We start from the raw sequence: 21250 nt of genomic DNA, 5'->3' as shown, positions 1-21250 counted from the left end.
TCCCTAATGTATACCAAACTGAGGTCATTCACCTTAGACTACAACTCATGGTCTGCCAAACTCAACCAATCTTTCTAACCTTTTCTCCCAATATTTCACATAGTCTACACTTGGACCAAAACATAATCGCATGCTGTGCTCTAGACATGGCACAGTGCTTTCCCACTGTGTCTCTGTCTCTGCACATACCCCTTCTTCCAGCTCAGTGTCTTTCTCCTATGACAATCTCTCAGATTCTTCCCATTCCTTGAGCACATGTCACATACATCATATTTTATGAATTATTTTCTAATTCATTTAATTAAATATAATCTTTCTTCCTATGAAAAACCAAAGCATTTTATTTGTATCTTTTCTGATTTCCAATTCCATTTTTGGAATGTGTTTCTTATCGCTCTGAAACCAGGATTGGTTTTTTTTTAATGAATTATTTTATTTTATATAATTCTTACATCATTTTTCATTTTTGTATAATGTATGCATTTTCATTTTGGTTATATTCCCCATACAATTCCCACCCCCTTTTTCTGACCCTAATCCCTCTTCTCCCCCCCCACCCCCCAGTGTAGTATGTCTCTGGTCTATAGTTGCTTGTTGATTTTGATATTTACTTTATTGCAATAGGTCTTTCTCCTGGTCCCTTATTTAGATTTTCTAAATTCCTGCTATGAGTGAGACCATCCAGTATTTTTCTTTTTCTTTCTGGCTTATTTTGCTGAGCATGATCCCTTCCAACTCTATCCATGTTGCTGCAAATCGCATGAGTTTATCTTTTTGATTGCTGAGTAATATTCCATTGTGTATATATACCACATCTTCTTGATCCAGTCATCTATTTTTGGGCATTTGGGTTGTTTCCATAGCTTAGTTATTGTAAATAGTGCTGCTATAAACATAGGGGTTGAAACCGGGATTGTTTTATTGATGAATGTTTGATCTGAAATTTTTAGCACTAACCTTCCCCAATATCTGCATTGAAATAAGACTTGTTGATTAAATAGAAGATTAGGATTAAATCTGAATTACCAAATTTTTATAGCATTTTATGCATTATTGATCATTCAAACATTTAATTGCATATACTATGAAAAGCTGTTATTCACATGGATGTAGGGGAAATTCTAATAATGAATATTAAATAATTAAAATTTCCAATTTTAATTACCCATAAAAATTTAATAGTAACGTTGGAGAAGTTAGAATACCAATGAAAATGTCTTGAACCAGTGGTATTTTTTTCTTTCCATAAATTCTCCATATTACTTTCCTATGGTCAATTTATAGTTCCCCAATTTATGATTACTATGTCATACTATTAAGAAAATAGAAATAGCATTTTTTAAACTTCAACTCTCATCTCCACAGAAAATATTATGTCTTTTTTTTAGAACTCAAAAAGAATGTATTCTTGGTGTTCTGGTAGGCTATTTTGTAAAATTTTCTCTGAATATTTCTTGGTTCAGAATTATATTGCAAAAAAAATAGGATCTCTGATTGATAATAGGTATCGTTCAGTCTTGTCTGATATGCATTAATGATTTGTGTTTCTTTTAGATTGTTGTGGGTTGTGAAGCCACTTCTTGTGGTGACCTTCATTCCGTAATGCTGGAGTACACTAAGGATGCAAGGTTGGTGAATAATTTTTTTACATTTCCTCCAAACTTGAATATGCAGCTCAAATACTCTATTTTTTTAATTTTTTTATTTTAACATTTATCATTTTTCACATTTTTTGACAATATTTGCTTCCCCTCACCCCCTCAGATTAAGTTCCCATAGAATCTCCTTCTCCAAGGCACCTGTGCGCCATCACCACAGTCCCCTGTGCTCCTTCCTCCCACCCTCTCACCCCCTCCCTCTTCTTCCCCTGCAGTATGTCTCTGATTTATAATTGTCTGTTTTTGCTTTGTTGTTTTTTGTACTGTTATTCAAATACTCTATTTTTAAAGTAACTGCTTACAGAGGAACAATCTTATGTGTTAAAAGTGACAGTTTATGTGTATTTCACATGTATAGATTTCATTCATATAAAATTCACACATATCTCTTATTTTCAGATTTTCCTTCAATCAAGAAAAATCAATTTCATATTAGGCTGTATCTGACAAACTTTATGTTTTAAAATATGGAGCACAATGGACAATGGTGGAGGGTTGTGGGTGCTTTGATGTTGGGTGTGGTGTGGTAACATATGCCTCTAAGTCATACACCATGTTCCAAATCAGTGTTGCCTCAGTAAAAAGTAAAATAGGCAGGCCTCCCCTGGTGGCACAGCAGTTGAGCGCTGGGCTGCAAAGATGCCCGCAGCCTCTGCAGCAACGGTTCGATCCCCAGCCACCGGCAAGTTCCCACATGGCACATGGCGCACAGACCTCTCCTGCCGCCCACTGATCCCCTCAGCAGTGTACCTCGGTCCTTCTGCCTGTTCTGTTCCCCACTCTGGCTCTGGTGAATTCTTTCACCCTCCTGCACTTCTGACTGTACCCAGTGCTTGTATAAATAAATAAATATTTTTAAAAAAAAGTAAAATAGGCAAGACACTAGATTTGTCTTCAAAGTAAAAACTGTCTTTTATTCCTGTTGCTCATTTTCAACCAAACTTCAAAAAAAAAATTAAATCAATAAAAATCTGAATATTGTTCAGCCAAAGTTATTATCCCCTGAAGCATAAGAGCAATGCTGAAAAAAGTCTCACATAGTGCAGTCACCTTATGAAAGTATTGAAAACCCGGGCCTCCCCGGTGGCGCAGCGGTTGAGCGCTGGGTTGCGAAGCTGCGCGCGGCCTCTGCAGCGCCGGTTCGATCCCCGGCTGCTCCCCGGCCACCAGAGGAGGGTCCCACATGGCGTGCAGACCTCTCCTGCCGCCCGCTGCTCCCCTCAGCAGTGTACTTTGGTCCTTCTGCCTGCTCTGCTCCCCGCTCTGGCTCTGGTGAATTCTCTCACCCTCCCGCGCTTCTGACTGTACCCAGTGCATGTATAAACAAAACAAACAAACAAACCAGCAAACAAATAAATAAAGCATGCCTCTATTAAAAAAAAAAAAATTAAAAAACAAAACAAAACAAAAAAAAAAAGTATTGAAAACCCAGTCTCCTACACCAATTTTAAAAATGAATTATAGTGAGTAAAGTTAAGGTAGACAGAATTTGATCAGTGGACTCCAGGCACATTTCTGGTAATAATATCAGTGAGAAGGAGCCATTAGAATGCACCACCATGCATGCTATTATTTTTTCCTATTATCTGTGAATATATTAGTGTGCTTGTAAAGGTTATATGAAACAATTTTCCATTTTTCTTTTCATTGTCTGTACTTCTAAAAATATATCAGAAATTGACATAAAAATATCTCTATTTAACCTAACCCCAAAATATTACCCTGCCATTAGAGAAGATCAACATTTTTTTTAAAGAATTTTCTAACACAAACTCTTTGGTTTCTTCAGGTCTGATTCCTGGCAGCTCGTTCACACCCAATGCCTACCTTCCTCTTCAAACAGCATCGGCTGTTCCCCTTTCCAGTTTCATGAAGCCACCATCTACAATGCCGTCAATAGCTCAAGCTGGAAAAGGATCACCATTCAGCTGCCTGACCATGTCTCCTCCAGGTAGGCTGCATACAGTGGTAAACTGTGGAATTATCTGGCAATAGTGACCTGAGAACAACTGATAAAATGAGGCCCGAGTGTTAGCTGCAACTCTAGTACTCTCTTCCCACCTCTCACCAACTGATGCCCCAAAAAAACTGTGTGTCCCAAAAATAAACAGGAAGACATGGGATCTTATTTATAAGTGATTTGTACATCTCAGATTTTCTTTATACTAAATACCACAGCACATGCCAAACTCTGTCTTGGGCCCCAAAATCACAGATGACCAAAGACCTATAGTTGGCACCGTATCAGCCCCAATGTCCTGTGTTCCCCAGAAGCTGCACATCTCATCTCAGATACATATTTCCTCTGGGGTGTGCACTTCTGGCTGGGTTATACAAAGCCACAGGATAAACATAATGGAGTGTAGTCATCCTAGAATTAGCATTCCTTTTACCCCAAGATTGGAAAATGATATACTACTATAGAAAAAGTACTCTCAGATTTACTGTGGTTTGGAAAAGGAAATTTTCAGAAAATGCACAAGCTTCCAGAACTGGAATTTTAAGGAATATTCTGAATCTAAGGGGACTCACCTTTTTCAGTCAGGTGCATCAAGGAGAAGTTTGGGGAGCCCTTTTTTTTTCACAAATAGTCCCCATTCACAGAAGCTAGAAGCTGGGCATAGCCATGGAAAGTAACAGCACACTGAATCCCTTCTGCTTTCTGTGGGATTTTCAGTGCAACACAGTTCCGCTGGATCCAGAAGGGGGAAGAAACTGAGAAGCAAAGCTGGGCGATTGACCATGTATACATCGGAGAGGCTTGCCCCAAACTCTGCAGTGGGCATGGATACTGCACTACCGGTGCTGTTTGCATCTGCGATGAAAGTTTCCAAGGTCTGAATCTAGACTGATGAATTTAAACTTTAGACAAATGAACAAATATCATGTCTCACAAGGAGTCCTAAGTGTTTGGAATTTTCCCTTTCCCCTAATCCCAAAAACGATGATCTTTTGAATTTGAATCTTTGTAAACATTTATAAAAGCATTATTTCAAATCAAAGGGAAATGCAAGCACCCACATCTATCTCACTTAAAGGCCAGTATTCAGCTCAGTGATCTGAGAGACACTTCCAGTTTATTCATTATTCATTTATTTGTCCCAACTTCATTATTGAATATCTTGTGTTGCTAATTACTGTGCTAGGTGCCTGAATCCAACAATGAATAAAATACAAACTGTGCTCTCAAAAATCATCATGTATAGAGTCCTCCACAAAGGGGTGGAGAAAAATCCTAGGTTGGCTTCTCCTGCCAGGGTGAACGTTCCCTCCTGAGACCAAATAGGGTAAACAGACAGATGCTGTGTTTTTTAAAAAACAAACTTATACAAGTAGTAAGTACATTAGCCCCTACATAGTTTAGTAAACAGTGACCCAAAAATAATGTTTTTTTTCCAACAAGATAAGTCAATAATTGCTAAAATAAAAAAGAAATACTAATTTCTGGGAGTCTGTATCTGCTTGGTGTTTTGTTCTTACAGTAACAAGAATGGATTAAATCTGAAATTGAATACTTGTTCTTAATCTTTGATGATTCTACTTATTCCAAGTAATTTTGGTGGTTGTTCATTTCCCTCCAGGTGATGATTGTTCTGTTTTCAGCCATGATCTCCCCAGTTATATTAAAGATAATTTTGAGTCAGCAAGAGTCACTGAAGCTAACTGGGAGACCATTCAAGGTGGAGTGATAGGAAGTGGCTGTGGGCAGCTGGCCCCCTACGCCCATGGAGACTCGCTCTATTTCAATGGCTGTCAGATAAGGCAGGCTGCCACCAAACCTTTGGATCTCACTCGAGCAAGGTAAAAAAAAAAACTTCTGTTGTGCAGACAAAGAATTACTTGCAAGCCTGTCATTGTCCACTGCCTATTAGGTATGATCATGAACTCCTGGCACAATGTCACTAAGCAGTGGAAACTTAAATATCGTTTAAATTTGGTATGAGAAAGCATTTATATATTTTGCATCTCATAATTATGCTTTGCTTAAAAAATTAAAAATAAATAGAGCAATGTTTTGCTTAAATTTATTGTAATTACCTTGTATTTCATCGCTCATACTCAGTGGTAATGATGTAGGCATAAGCCTAGAGAAAGGTCAAATATAAAAAATTGGTGTGTATTAAATCAACACATTGTTCACCTTAAACTTACAACGTTATATGTCAATTATATCTAAATAAAGTTGTAAAATATTTCAAGTTGACTCTGGATAAGCTATATGGATAATTTAATGTTGACTAATTGCAAGCATGTAAATATAAATGTGCATGTGAAGTAGATTTGTAATATACCTATATTTAGCATATGTAGATACAAATAAAAAAAAAGAAATAGAGGATTGATGGAATGGACCTTTAAAATTTTACATGCTGGGGCCTCCCTGGTGGCACAAGGGGTTAGGCACCACACTATGAAGCAATCCACAGCTTCTGCAGCATGAGTTCGATCCCTGGCCAGCCAGGGAGCTACCCATATGGTGAGGCAGACAGATCCTGTCTCGCCCACTGCTTCTCTCAGCAGTGTACTTCAGTCAGTCTGCCTTTTCTGTTCCCTACTCTGTCTCTGGTGAATCCTCTCACCCCCTTCATCTCTGGCCTGTACCCCAGCTCTTGTATGCGTAAATAAATAAATAAATAAATAAATATAAATAAATAAATAAAATTTTACATGCTACAGGAGCTGCAATCTCTGAACAGAGATTGTGCAAATCAACCATGGAGGTAACAGAGAAAAAGAGATTCCAGGAGAGTTGAATCCCCTCCTGCCCTTCTCAGCCCCACCGTCTTCACCAGAACAAGGACAGCTTTTTTTCACTGTAACTTGTAAAAAGATTCCAAGGCTTTGTGAAGACTGCAGAGTATTAGATTATACTCACTAAACGCTGAAACAGTTCAGAAACTATGCAGATATTTGAGAATTAGATGTTTGGTTAATGAGGATATAGATGTTTACTTGAAACTTTTCACTTTGGAAAATATTAATGTGTTTTGTGAAACAGAAAGGTAGGTTTTGGGGCCTTCAATAGGATAAACAATGAAAATGTAAGAAAATTAATTCCTGTATAATAACCATGAAGATGCCAAAAGTAATTGTTACCACCCATCTCCATTTTTTAAAAAGACACACTTAATCTAGAGACAACCTGATACTTTCCATAAACAGTAACAACTAACTGCTGAATTAACAGTTGCTGACCATGTTATAAAGTAATTTTGTTTTAAATTAGTTTGCAGTTCTAGGTTAAATTCTTCATTTGACCACCTACACCAAATAGAACTGCTCAATTAATCCTTAGGAATCTCAGGATGATAGATTTCCTATTTTTAAAAATTCTATCTTGTAAGGACAAAGATGCCTATGAGAAAGCAAAAGGACATGTCAAATAGAACAGCAGACACGGTGCAGAGCCTGCGTGTCTGCCTCACTTTTCCCTCAGCTCTGATCTCGACATCCTTTCCTAAAATAGACATGATGATTTATCTTTGTCCAGATGCCTGCAGCTTAAAGCTATTTGTAAAAAAAATCATGCAGCCTAAATACTGTGGCTTTATTCCTTGTCCTCTCTATGTCCTCAACTGTCTATTTGGTCCATAGCATTTTCAGAAAATAGAAGATGTTTCAGGTAAAATCCTCTAACAAGATTTCTAACATCATGAAAAGAGAAAAGATTTTTGAAAGTCACAATTTTTTTTTATGTAGAAAACCATTCTTCTGAGGTTATTCTTCACATGCATGAGACGTATGAAAGATAATATAAATAAAAAAAATATAAAGTTTATTGTTAGTGTGACAGAGTCATGAAACGGAATGCTTTTATTTTACCTATATTATAAACTCAGAAATTATAGCCTGTGGAACAGAAAGATTAAAAAAAATGAAGTATAACTCCTTTAATACTTTGTTTAATTACAGAAATAATTTTATTTATTAAATTTATATATTTTCTTAAATCATTGTTCAATTTGTACAGTGTTTGATTTTTCTCCTCAGGTGTAGTCCCATAGTTCTCCCACCACCATAGTACCTATGATCCATCAGCATATTCCCTTGAGCTCTCCCCTCCCCTGTATTTCTGATTTTTGTTTTTGTTTTTCAGCAAAATCATGTTTGTTTTACAAATTGGGAGCGCAGCCCAGACAGACAGCTGCAACAGTGACCTGAGTGGCCCCCACGCCGTGGACAAGGCTGTGCTGCTGCAGTACAGTGTCAACAACGGGATCACCTGGCACGTCATTGCACAGCACCAGCCCAAGGACTTCACACAGGCTCAGAGAGTGTCTTACAATGTCCCCCTGTAAGTGGCCTGCATGGAAAGTCCTGGTCTTGTGCTTGATTTCTGTGAACCAGAGTTTGAGTTAGGAGTTCAGTGAAGTTACTGAACCAACACTGCAAAAGTAGGTGGTGACAAACAAGACTTACCATATCTCCAAAGTTGGGTTACTGCTTTCTATTAGAACAACACACAAAAAGGGAAGCCAGGAACAAGAGCAGGAGGAAATAGAAAACACAAAATGCACAGGCACTTCTTGCATAGTTCCCTTTCTCTAACCAGTATTTCTAGTTCTTTAGAGAACAACGTTCTAAATTTTCTGCTGGGTACACTAGTTTGAAAACTTTCTGAGTCCAGGCAACCATGTCAGCTTTGCATAGCTTCTAGCACCGTTCCTTTCACACAGAAGACATTTTTGTCAACCAAATGTTTTGCTCTTCCAGGTACTAGTGGAGCAAGGGGGAGAAAAAAGACAAATGTAAAAGTATTGCAAGTCCAATGGCAATAAAATTTAACATTTCTCAGAAGAGTACTATGACCTATGCAACTCTAAATTCCATACCCAAAGTTTTTGCTGATTGAGATTATCCATTATATTTGAAGTCTGGGTTTCACTTTCCAGAAGGCTGTCTCTTTTCTAGTGTCTAATCTTTTTGTCCTTCTGTGACCCAGGGAGGCACGGATGAAAGGAGTTCTTTTGCGCTGGTGGCAGCCACGCCACAATGGAACAGGTCATGATCAATGGGCTTTGGACCATGTGGAGGTCGTCCTGTGAGTATCTGACATATACAGCATCTTGTGTCGTTTCAGCAAGGTTTGAAATTCCTTTGATATGGCATGCTCCTTAAATCAGTCAGAAGTGTTCCTGATGAGAAACCCCCTCCCCAGGATTTTGGTTTATATTCTTCAGCAACTGCGAACTATAGCTCAAGTCGACATGAAATAACAAAGCCCCAAATGTGATTGAATGTGCCTTAGAAAAATTCAGTAAGCAAAATGTTACTTTTTAGGATTTTAAGGATCTGACAATATTAGTCAAATTGGATCAAATGAAGCCTCCAGGTTAATGGGGAACAAGGTCTTTACCAGATCTGGGTTGCCTTATAAAATGGAATGAAAAGACTGTGCTAGATGATGTACAGATTATCACTAGAAAGTATGCCTAATTTCAAACACCTGTCTTACCCACAGTTGCTTGAGGCATTCTCCCACTGAATGATATGGTTGCAACTAGAACAAAGAATTTGTGATTTCAGTGTTCTCCTGACCAATCCCAGTTTTTCATAAGTTAAGGGTGTTCCCCCTTATGATTTCTCCCATATAATAAGGTTGTGACTGCTCTCACCTAGCTGGGTTGACTGTTCCACAGAAGGATGACTTGCTTTTTCTCTAACAATCTAGTTCCTGTAGAAGGGGAATGCTTATGTCTCGACGGGTTCGGACTGATGGCTCCAAGTGGTTGGCAAGGAGAGGCGAATCTTCTCGGTAGATAGGTTCAAATGTTCATTTTGTTTACCAAATCAAAAATGAAATCAGTCCCTTGGCTGATTTCAGTCATTTTGAAAGCAAATTAAAGTGATTAATTGGTAGGAAAACTACCAGATTTGTTTTCTCTCAATCATAGCCATAATCTGAATTTTTCAGTCTTGAGTTAGACCTCGTCTTAGTTTTCACTGAGGCACCTGCTTGCATGGCATCCATATCAACCCCCAAATCCAAGAGCTACCCAGACCCTACACAAGCCCGCACTATGCGCTCTGCTGCTTTGGACAACTTGCTGGGCTCTGCCTCCACAAGACAAAGTTGAAATGTGAAGTAACAGTCCAGACTCATTTGAATCTATATATGAGGCTGATGTTTTGCTTAGGTATTGATGTCCTCAGACCACATTATTCCAGGAGAGGAGAATAGCCTGAGCTTCAAAATGAGTACAACTATGTCAGGTCGGAGAGAGAATCCAAATAGTATAAAATCAACCCTCCAGTCATTTGTTCCTGACTACTTTCCTTTCAGAGCAGTGCTTCTCAATTTGAACATCAGAATCAATTGAGAGTTTTTTTTGATACATCAATAAATGTCCCAATGCCCAGGCCCATTTCTACAGATAATTTTATTTAAATTGATCTGTAGTGAATCCTGAGCATCAGCCTTTTTTAAACGCACCTCAGGTGATTCTAATAAACTGATTAAAAATCAAATTTAGAATCAATGACCATTTTTTATCTCTCAAATCTCTTGCCAATACAATTTACATTAATGGGGCTTCTGTGCCTGATGATGCATCACCAAAACTCCTATAGAAACTTCAAAACTTGACAGCTCTCAAAAGAAGACAGGATCTTAACATATCATGCAATGGAGTAGATATTTCTTCTCCCACCCAGCCAAGCAATTACAAATATCTGTTTTAGATTTCAGAGGCGTTTCATCACTAAAATTTCTCCCCTTTAACTAAAATTAAAGAGCAGGTTGGGACAGAAATGCAAATATATCCCCCTAGTCTGAAATATCCCCCTAGTCTTGAAAGCAGAACTCTTCTCTGCTCCCTGTTTACCTGCATCCTCAGAAACTCTGGGAGTCCCTAGGAAGTCTTTCCACATAACCCCCAGTGGAACCTTCTGGAATATCTGGTGTTGGTATTATTTTTATAAGCAGCTACCAATATCATGATATTATTAATACTACAATAATTGAAATACCAGAAACCTGTTATTACTTCTATTTTCCTAGAGCAATAACCTGTATTTATAAAGACTTCACTTTTATTCCATCTCTAGAAATTTAAGACTTTGAAGAATCTATTACTTACCGGGTACCTATCTGCTCTGACACTGCTTTATTGTCCAAAATTCACAGGGCAATATAATATTAATGCATTTTTTCTATGTTTTTCAAAAAAAATACATTATGACTTTTCTGACAACCCAATATTTCTTATGAAAAAAGAGCATTGCACATAGGCACAAAGTTGTATCATTTGAGTATTATTCTTTATCTTTCAGTGAATAATTTAAAAATTACAACCTCATACATACCATCATATAATTTCATGTATTACATATATTTTATGTATTTTACATAAAGTCATACACATATAACTTTAAAATCAAATCCTATATCTACAATGACATTTCAAACATTTATTAAAATTAAAGGACTTAATTTATTTTCATTCTTTTTTTTCATTCTTTTCCACCCGACCCTTTCAAAGTACTGCATGAAGTTGAGTTGTTTAAAAATAAAATAAGAAATTTTATTTTGGGAATTATGTTTTAGATGTTTTGCTCTTACTATTTCTATTTCACTCTACCCTTTCAAAGTACTTCATCTCCTAAAAGTCATAAAAAGTTTTAATATGCCATTGTAGTACCACAAAATAGTTACTTTAACTCTTTCATTTGATGAGCTTAAAATTGAAAAGGAAAGTCCCAGAGAATTCAGAAAAATAAAATGTAACAATTTCCCAGAGTGTCTTTCAACCACTGAAACACAAAGAGCTAACCAGAGTTCACCTCACAATTCACAAATATTACTAATTATGACTTTGCCACAGCAGATGCATATTTTGAAATAGATCCTAGTGAATAAAGTCATTATTAATTCAAAATATTCTCTTAATTAACTATACTATAATAACAGTTATATAAAGTGACAATGTTAACTCCTCAAGTATGAAGGGGAGAACAGATCAAGGTGTATATCTAAACATATGAACTCTATCTAACTGAACACCACAAATAGCACTAATAATATGTTTTTGCAACTAATGGTTGGGGGTGTACATTTTTAGAATGTACTTTCTTTTCTGAGTAAAGATTGGCCTTATTCTATCTCTAATGCCATAGTCTTGCTTTTGTGCGTGTGCACTAAGGACACATGCTAAAAACCCCTAGAAAGAAAAAAATGTGGTCACGCATGGTATCTTGAGTTTAACCTCAGTGCTGCCCATATTAACCAAGAAGACATGAGGTTGATGAGAATAAATTTAATACTTTTTAAAATATTTCAAGGTTTATGGGTGCTCCTTAAATGAACAGGACACATAATATATTTTTAATTTAATAGTTTAATTCTAAAATACTCCATGTGGAAGGATTTGAGTTTCATAAATATGGATATACAGAATGACAGTCCCATACCATCAAGAATAAAACCAGTTTTCATATTTAACAAGCATTGTCACTTATGCCTTATGCTTAAGAGTGTGATCTTCCCATTCTGATGATATTTTTCAGTAAAGCCTGAACATTAAAAGGACTTCATGATTAGTTCCTGCTAATCTGCCTTAGAAAAGATGAACCGAATTGACAAATCACATTTTTCCAGCCTCACAAGCTTATGAAAAGTCCTCATTCCATAAAGTCAGAATGATGTAACATAACACAATCATTGATGATTGAGTGTCAGAAAACCAATTTCTCTCAAATCGTTCGCTAGTGTAGAATGTTTTCCAGTAAATGTTTGTGAATACATTTGGGCAGATCCCTCACAAGATCCATGCTGGTGGGGTTCTTCTTAGGATAAAAGAGAACTCTTTGTCTTAACCTTTTTTGCTGGACACTCATACTTGTATCCTAAGAATCTCCCTCACCCAACTATGCATTTCATTCACACATCACATTTCCTGTGTACGTGTCTAAGTCACAACCTGTCATGTGTATAATGAAGTGGGCCAATTTTTGCATGTGTACCTTGAAAGCAAATTGCTCAGTAAAGAGAGCCTTAATGAATTTATTTACTAAAAAGTGAATTATTACCACATTCACTGAAATTGAAAACCAATAGTTGCTAACTATGGTCTTAAATGCATTTATCAAATTTTAATAATATGGGTCCCATCATGACCATCCTTTCATGCTATTCATTATCAAGATAATGTCACATTTTTGGCACAAATGATTTATGGAGATGAACATTTGTTGCAAAGCATATTTATCCTTTATTAAATTTGACTGTGTTATCTGATATAGAGGACTTCTGTATTTTTAAAAGCCCTTTCTTTAATATATTCAGGAATAAATGTTTTCTAAAATGTAAATAATTTAAAAATCAGATAATAAAATTAATAGTTATTGATTTATTATCTTAATATTTATACTTTATATGCAACATTTATGCCAAATGTAGTATTATAGTCACATGTACCTTGACATATGGTTATGAGCAAATATTGCATGTTGCATTACATAGAAAATTAAATATATGTATGTATTGGGTATAGAAGAATAACTTCTTAATTTCTATTTTCAAAAGAGATGAAAAATCCTATATTGCGTCTAAACCTGATCAGACTTTTATGACTAATCACAGTGCTGCATGCATTGAAAGGCACTTTTTAACTTGTGTTATATTTCATTATTTGCTGTCATTGGTTTTCCACTAGAGTAAGGTAAGTCCTCTTGCTAAATCTGGGGAATTGTTTACTAATAGTTTCATCAGTGTCACCTATGTTAATCGAGAGGTTTTATAGAACAACTTTGCAATCCAAATAAAATCTTGAAAACAAATTTATATTTGATATGGAGATATACTGGAACATTTGAAAACTAGATCATGTAAACTCAGAGTTCAGCAAAATTGCAATAAATCTCTAATATATAAAATAGTGGCACAACAGCACATAATTGCATCACTGGGTCACAAATATGATTTAGGTAGGTCTTTCTCTATGCCGGGCATTGTATAAGGTGCGTGAAGTGCTCACAGTTTGTAAATTTGTTTTGAGGGGAAAGTGAAAATAGAAATGTGGGCAAAAGACCTAGAGGCTCTGATTAAATGTAATGCTTTCAAAAGAGCATTGTGCTGGAGATACATGAAGTGCCTTGAAGTCTCAATGCTAAATTTATAAATGAATGGACAGGAGTGGATTTATTCATAATACTGTGAGTTCTAGATACTATCCTTAAGTAAGGTTGACCTTCTTAAATATATATTTACATGTTTCCTCCAATGGAGGTGCTTTAAAACTTAAGAAGGTAAAATGGTCATTACTTGTTGAACTGCATATTGTACTAGAAGTTTTAATCTATTCCTTCCAACTTTCTAAGCTAAACTTTATCAAATGTTCTCATCTCCATTTGGCAAAGAAAAAAATGTTAAATCTCAAACATGTATGAGTTCTTCCTTCTATATTGATATAAAGTATTATTTGTTATATCATGTTTGATAAAAATTAATTGCTGATCTATAAAAATACCTCAATTTCTATGAGCTCAAATTACTTCTACCAAGTATCCATCTTCCCTGAGCCACTATCTTATATAAAGAGTAAAATCTCAAAAGAACACAAAGTCACTGGTTCTTCAAAGATCTTGCACTATCTAAATTTCCTACACAAAAAGAACAAAGTATTTTATAATTTCATATAGTACCTAAATGCCTGAATTCCTTTAAAAACTTTTGTCAGCATTTCCAAGAAGCCATTGATGTTCATTTTCCCTTCCTTCAATGACTTACTAAAAACAGGAGCATTAAAAATGGACCTCATTCTATCCACAGCCAAATGAAATGGATATGTCAAGCAATGTAATTTATATGCCTTGGGATGAATATTACCTGCTTTCATTAAACTTACAATAAAAATTACTTTCTCTCCTGTAATTACAATGAAGAAATAAATCTTTAAAATTCCATTGTACCTATTATTATTATGGTTAAAGGTTTCTATATTCATCTACATATAGATAGCTATATGTTTCGTCAAAAACAAAAAATAGTTTCACAGCTCTGCTCCACACATAAAAAAAGAGTAACTATGCGATCTTTAAACTTATTTCAGATTCTCCTAATACCCAATCATATAAGTTAAACATAGAAGCCACAATAATTATTTAATAATCATGTCAGTTTATTATTATGATCATAGTGTCAGACAGAATTTTGGTATAGCTTCCCATGCTGTTTGATCCTAAAAAAAAGCTCAGAAATTGTGAAAATCTGCTTCATTAGATTCCAAACAGCAGAGGCACTTATGTTTTACATACCAAATTACCAGCTAATTGCGAGCATGCCTTGAAAATATCACCACTTTTAATGTGATGATATAAAAACTAGATAAATGTAGTAAATGCTGTGTGTGCATATTAACATTCTCAGAGATGCAAAGATTTGCTACCGATACATAAATTTATTAAAGGGTATTCAATAAATCAAATGTCCCCTAAATTAGATGTAAGCTTCCACACTGAACTGATTAAGATATGAGAGATCTGCAACCATTTATATTTATTTTCTCATACATAAAGATGGAGAATTTAAATCAATTCCATAATAAGTAAATAGTTACATGGAGATTTGCTTTAAAGTTACTAAGGACATTCATCAATTTTTGTTATAATTAAATGTTCCTTTGTTCCCATATATTGAAATTACTTTCATGTCAGTCTAGTTTGCATTGAAATAACTAAATATCTTAAGTTTTCTGAGTTTATCTTTTTTTATGTAAAATATTTTAAATTCTCTTTCAGTAACATAACTTTAAACGTGTATTCAACAAAATAATTTTCATTGCTTAACTTTGCAATTATTCCTTATAGTTAAAGAGTAATGATTTACAACAGGAATCCAATCAGTAAGTCATCAAAGGTCAACAAATATGCCTCAACCCCCCCATGGGTGAGGCAAGAGGCTCAGTGCTGTGGTATGGGGGTTGGGGAGGGTTGGGGGACAGGCTGATACACCAACAGAAGTTTAGTCATGGGGAGCCAAGATATGAACACAAATCTATTCAGAGCAGAAAATGAGCACTGTGAGCATTCAGGATGGGGGTGGGGGGTGGAAATCATATCTGGAGGGAACAGGGAACGGGCAATAAAGGAAATGTGACACTTGAAAATTAAGTAGAAATTTAGGAAGAATTATTGAAGATGGGTCAATGAGGCAGGAAAATGAGGCAGACAAAAAAGGTCAAGGTGAGTTTGAGTAAAGCAATCTGTATAGGACATAGTGGGGGAAAAGACTTGAGAAACAGGAGTAAACATGCAAAGGACTTGAAATATCTAGCTACAATAGATGTCGCTCCACAGATAAAAGGATTATGAATTTATTTTCAGCAAGATAAAGCCTTTATTTGAGGAAAAGTTTACTAAAACTGGTGTGAAATCAACTGTATGCCTGTATGGGAAGATACACACAAACACACACACACACACACAACTCTGCATTCAGTAATACTTCCTCTGTATTTCAAGGTTTCTTTTTGGTGGTTTTTTCCCATAAGGGAAGAGAATGAAAAGGCGAGTTTAGAGGGCCACTCACAGGATGAGAATGAATGTTAATTCTAGTGTTTTGTGAATTAAGACATAACAAGACCCTTTCTCCCAACACTTCATTAGTTCAATACTTTTAGGTCATTGTGCTTTTTTTTTTTAATAACTGGACTTTGCATAGGCAACAGTTGGTACTCATAGCAGCCAACAAATAATGAATAAACTCATTTCATCCTTCAACCATGATATGGAAACTCATGAACTTAGTTGATATACATAATATTGTCAATTAGGGGAGAGAGGAGAAGCAAAGCTACCTGAAGACAGACATATTGTTATCCCTTTCTCTGCAGTATCTTCAGAGTATATTTTTTCTTTCCATTCTATAATTTCTTGCATTTTAATAATTTAGAAATCCAGGGTGGAAAATTATTAGCACTTCACCTTATTCCATAAAATATGTGTCAATGTTATATCTATCTCTTTATCAGGTTTTCACTACAGATACTATTGTTTGACTAAACATATCTGATAAAACTCACTTTTTATATTCTCTTGTGTGAGATTTTATAAATTTTCTCTTCTAATGATTAAACTTAAATATAAAATCATTTTAAAGCTTGTTTTATCTCAAAGGTGCTAGTATAATATACCTAAGTATGATAATTAATATACTAGATGTAAAATGGTATCATTTTACATCTTTGCATATTGATTATTAATAACCCAAAATAATACAGAGCTCAATGCAGAATTCCCCTTTCTCTCCTCTTTACCCTAACTCAAGTTCATGGCATGTTGACCTTCATTATGGAATCTCATCACATGACATTATCCTATTCCAGATGCATTTTATGTTTCCATGAAAATAAAGGAAAAGATTTGGGGACTAAAGAGTATTCAAAAAAAGTGAATTTGGAAAATATTGATAGGCTCACACTTAAATCAACACTTTAATGCCTCATTTGGATATATCCAGTGTGTGAAAGGAGTATGATTCTTTTCAGTGATGTTAGATAGTGATCTTTTTTAAAGTATGTTTTCCATTTAAAAACTTCAGCAACTAGGCATCCCTGGTGGCTCAGGGGTTGAAATCGCAGCACTATCAAGCTCTCGCCAGCCACTGCAGTACGAATTCAATCCCTAGGCAGGCAGCAACCACATGGCACAGCAGACCTGTCCTGACTCGCCCGCTGCTCCCCTCAGCAGTGTATTTCAGGAGATCCACCTGTTCTGCTCCCCACTCTGTCTCTGGTGAATCCTCTCATCCCCCTACACCTCTGGCTTTCACCCTAGCTTCTATGCATATATAAATAAAAATAAATCTTAAAAAAAAACATAACTTCAACTATCTCTAATAGTATTGCACAATTTCCTACAGATTCCTAAAATCAATTTTCAATATTTTTCTCAGCTTCATATAGCATTTATGTATGAATGTGTATATGTACCTACTTGGGAGAAATATATACACATGTGCATATAATTATAGATACAATTAACTTTCTTAGTATTTTGTGATCTTTTTTTCAGTGGAGTGTCTTTCATAAGGTTATAGAATATATATGCTTATAGAATATGACCCCAGCTGCTTATTATTGAGGAGGACAATAAAATCCAACATTCTAAGAAAAACTTGTTTCATTTTGTCCCCAAGACTGCCTAAAATAAGGTCAAGCTGATTCAGCTAGCAAGTTGTCTTTTTCTTGATTATCTTGTTTTTTAAGATGTACATGAGAATGTTTGCTAAAGGAATAAAATTTCCTACTTGTTAAAGATGTATTTAAATAGGTATTGGGTTCAACACATGTTTTCTCTCAAATTAAATCCATTCAAGTAAATATTTTCAGGAAGAACTCAAGAATAAAATTAATCCAAAAGCAGTTTCAGTCCACACTTACTATAAATCAAGAGAATTTTTTTTCTGTTCTAGAGCTCACTCATGAAAAGCAAGAAATTTCGAGACAGAGGCAGTGAACAAAGGTGTCAGCCTTTATTCTGTCCCAGGGTGGTGATGTCAGCATGACCTATTAACCCTGAACATTTTCAAATAAATAACAGGGTAACTTAGGAAGGACCTAGTCTAGATTGTGCTTTCAATGATGGGACTTACATACTCTTTCTCCTTTCCCTCCCTGCCTCTATCCTTCTTGATTTTAACAGCACTCGCAAACAAAATTACATGATGAATTTTTCACGACAACATGGGCTCAGGCACTTCTACAACAGAAGACGAAGGTCACTTAGACGATTCCCATGAAGAATCAAAAAGCTTATTTTTCCTTCCAACATGTGATGTGTTGCTTTCCATTATTTTAAATCTCGCACTGCATCTGATATCAGGAAATATCTGTGAAGGACTTGACGATTAACTGAAAGCCCTTCTCAAGACCAAGTGTACACCACTTCCCCACACTGTGAACTAAGGACAAGTGACTTATTTTCTCATAAGTAAATGTCTTCATGTTGATGTGTCTGTGAAAGTTGTGATCTGTTGTAATATCAGTTACAGTGGCAGTATTGAAAATAAGAAATAGTTTAACAGAAAAAAAAGTTTAAGCACAAAAATTTAAGAGATGTTATGTTTAAAAAATGGCATTTAGTACAGTATTTAACATTCTTGGTCACAAAGCTATTTAAGTGGACTGTATTTCAGCTATGTTTTATATGATTAAATTATCATTGTTTGTCTTTTTATGTATTCTCTTCTACAATATAACACATTGACACTGTATTTACTTCTTATGTTGCAATATTTTGCTGCTGAATTTCTGGCTACTTATATCCTACAGAAAATTCTTTGAAATACCTATTCAAGAAATAGTTGTAAAGATATTGTATCTCCTTTAATATGCTCCTTAAAATGTATGTTGGTTTAGCGTTGTTTTGTGGATAAGAAAAATGCTTGACGTTGAAATATTTTCTACTTAAAATTTGTGGATGAAGGCCCTGTCTCCCACAAAGGAGTTCCCATTTCCTTGTCTAAAGATTTTTTAAAAGTGTTCTGTGGCTGATTTACTAACAGTAACTGCCATTTTGTGTCTGTGGTAACAGAGTGATTTGTAAAACAGTGGATGTTTTCATTGTGTTCTCTTTGTGGTTGTTTTTTCGGCGGGTCATATTCATACCTTCTGATGAAGTTGTACTAACACCAGCAACATTATAATGGCCCTGTAGCCCTGAAGTCTCTATTAACATAACTAAAAGGTTGCACTGTAGGGTGAACCAAGCTAAAAGCCCATGCTTAAATAAAAATTATGTCCAAAAGCCATTTGAAGTTCAGTTGTCTTTATTCATTTTTAATTAATTTTGTGTTGGATTTGTAACCCCCCTCAAGTTTGGAAAAGACAAGGTCAGTTTTTGTTTCATCTTTGATAATTGCAATATGAAGTCACACATTCAATTCAATCATTTTTCTCTTACTCAGCTTTTTCTGTTAATCACTCTATCATTTCACTAAGAAAAGTCAAGGAGAATTTTGAAAATTATTCAGCTCCTGAGAATTTTATTAGCTGCTAACACAATGTCTGTCTCATAATAAGCACTCAAGCATTCATATATCTGCTGTGTGTCTGCAATATGCCATAATAGCATAAGTGGGGACTTAAATAATTAGATGTTTATTTGCTTTGAAAATATAGGCAATTTGAGTGGAACTTCAAGTACTGTTGGCTCAAATGATTTATCTTGCTATAGAAGACAAAGTATAGTAATACAGAGATAAATACTTGTATGGCCAATTCCCATGATTTCTGCACTTTTTTCACTTATTCACTGTATACTTTATGTAAACTATGCTGAATATCTATTCTTAAGCATGACATAAGACCCATATACCATATGGAAAAGACTTAGTATTATTGGTCTGTAATTAGTTGGTAAAACATCTGCATAACAGGAGACCACGAAGTCAAAAAAAAAAGAAAAAGACATCACTGAATGAGAGAAGAAAAAAATCATAATATATAACCATTAAAGGAGAAGACTGGAATATATATGGAACTCATGGAAATACACAACAAATAAAAACAATTTTTTTCAATGGGCAGATAATAGGAATGGAAATTCACAGAAGGAAAACTGAAATAACAAAATATTTAAAGACACTCAATCTCACTAGTAATCATGGAAACATTATTGAAAATACAATGATTTCATAACTAACCAAGGTGACAAAACACACTGGTTTCGGAAAGAGGAATTTCAAATGAGAATAGGAACTCTCATACAGTGTTGGTATATATTGATACAACCTTGTTTTTAAATGTAGGTTTTATTATTCTTCAGGTCTGAGGAGTCCAACAGATCAGAAGAGAATTGCCATTGAAAAGATAGTTATGTTGTGGTTCCTAAAAGGAGAGGGGCCTGCCATGTCTCATCACACAGAGGTCACACAGGAAGCACCAGCATCAGTGAGGAGGCAAGTGAGTGTGGGCATGAGCCTTTATTATTGTCTCCACTGAAAAGGGAAACAAGACAGAGTAGCCAGGTTTAGAACTGGCTAGTTTGAATAATTCCTGCAGGCTCTTGGCCATAGGGACTTCTTCTACTTGTCTGGTATACAAGTAGATGACCCTGGGATGATTAGGGCTGGAATATTGCCTCCTGGAATGACAGAGCCAGATAGAAGTGGCTCAGTGTAGAAGTGTTTAGTTTTTGTATAAAGTCACAATCCTGGGAGGAGGTTTGCTATCTCTAAGGATTGGTAACCCTAGGAGGGAGCGTCTCCCCAGTTAGAGACCCCAGATGTCAGGATGTCAAGAATACAGAAAATTTAGTTAATACGAATCTTTTTAGAGACCAATATAGTATTATGAGTTAGTATGAGTTAGTAATATTGAGTGTTACAATAGCAGTACTGTTAATATGCAGATACCATGTCTACATATGACTTAGTGACTTCCAGACATTTATCATACAGAAACTCTCACACATATACACAGAAATGCATGCAGGAATGTTCATGGCAGCACTGTTGTATTGCATATAATCAGAAATGATCTAAATGAGCATCAACATAAGACTGGACAAATAGTGGTTTATTTGTATAACAGAATACTATATATGACAGTTAAAATGCATAACCTTAGCTATTGCTAACAACATAGCTATTA

At 35.5% G+C, this 21250-nt stretch overlaps 1 protein-coding gene across 1 annotated transcript in view; it reads left to right on the top strand.

Moving 5' to 3' along the window:
- The window catches only part of RELN (reelin), a gene marked incomplete at both ends in the record, with an annotated part of 436674 nt that extends 418278 nt beyond the window's left edge, over window positions 1-18396 (top strand). The window contains 7 exons of the mRNA XM_084229490.1: window positions 1555-1628; window positions 3448-3609; window positions 4336-4493; window positions 5240-5459; window positions 7756-7953; window positions 8602-8700; window positions 18300-18396. Of these exons, the coding sequence (XP_084085616.1) occupies window positions 1555-1628; window positions 3448-3609; window positions 4336-4493; window positions 5240-5459; window positions 7756-7953; window positions 8602-8700; window positions 18300-18396 (1008 nt within the window). The remainder of the gene's footprint in view (window positions 1-1554; window positions 1629-3447; window positions 3610-4335; window positions 4494-5239; window positions 5460-7755; window positions 7954-8601; window positions 8701-18299) is intronic.
- Window positions 18397-21250: the final 2854 nt, after the last annotated feature.

Source organism: Talpa europaea (assembly GCF_964194135.1).
Source record: "Talpa europaea genome assembly, chromosome: 3".
NCBI lineage: Eukaryota > Metazoa > Chordata > Mammalia > Eulipotyphla > Talpidae > Talpa > Talpa europaea.
The sequence above is the reverse complement of the archived record's forward strand: the minus strand, read 5'-3'. Positions and strand labels throughout refer to the sequence as shown.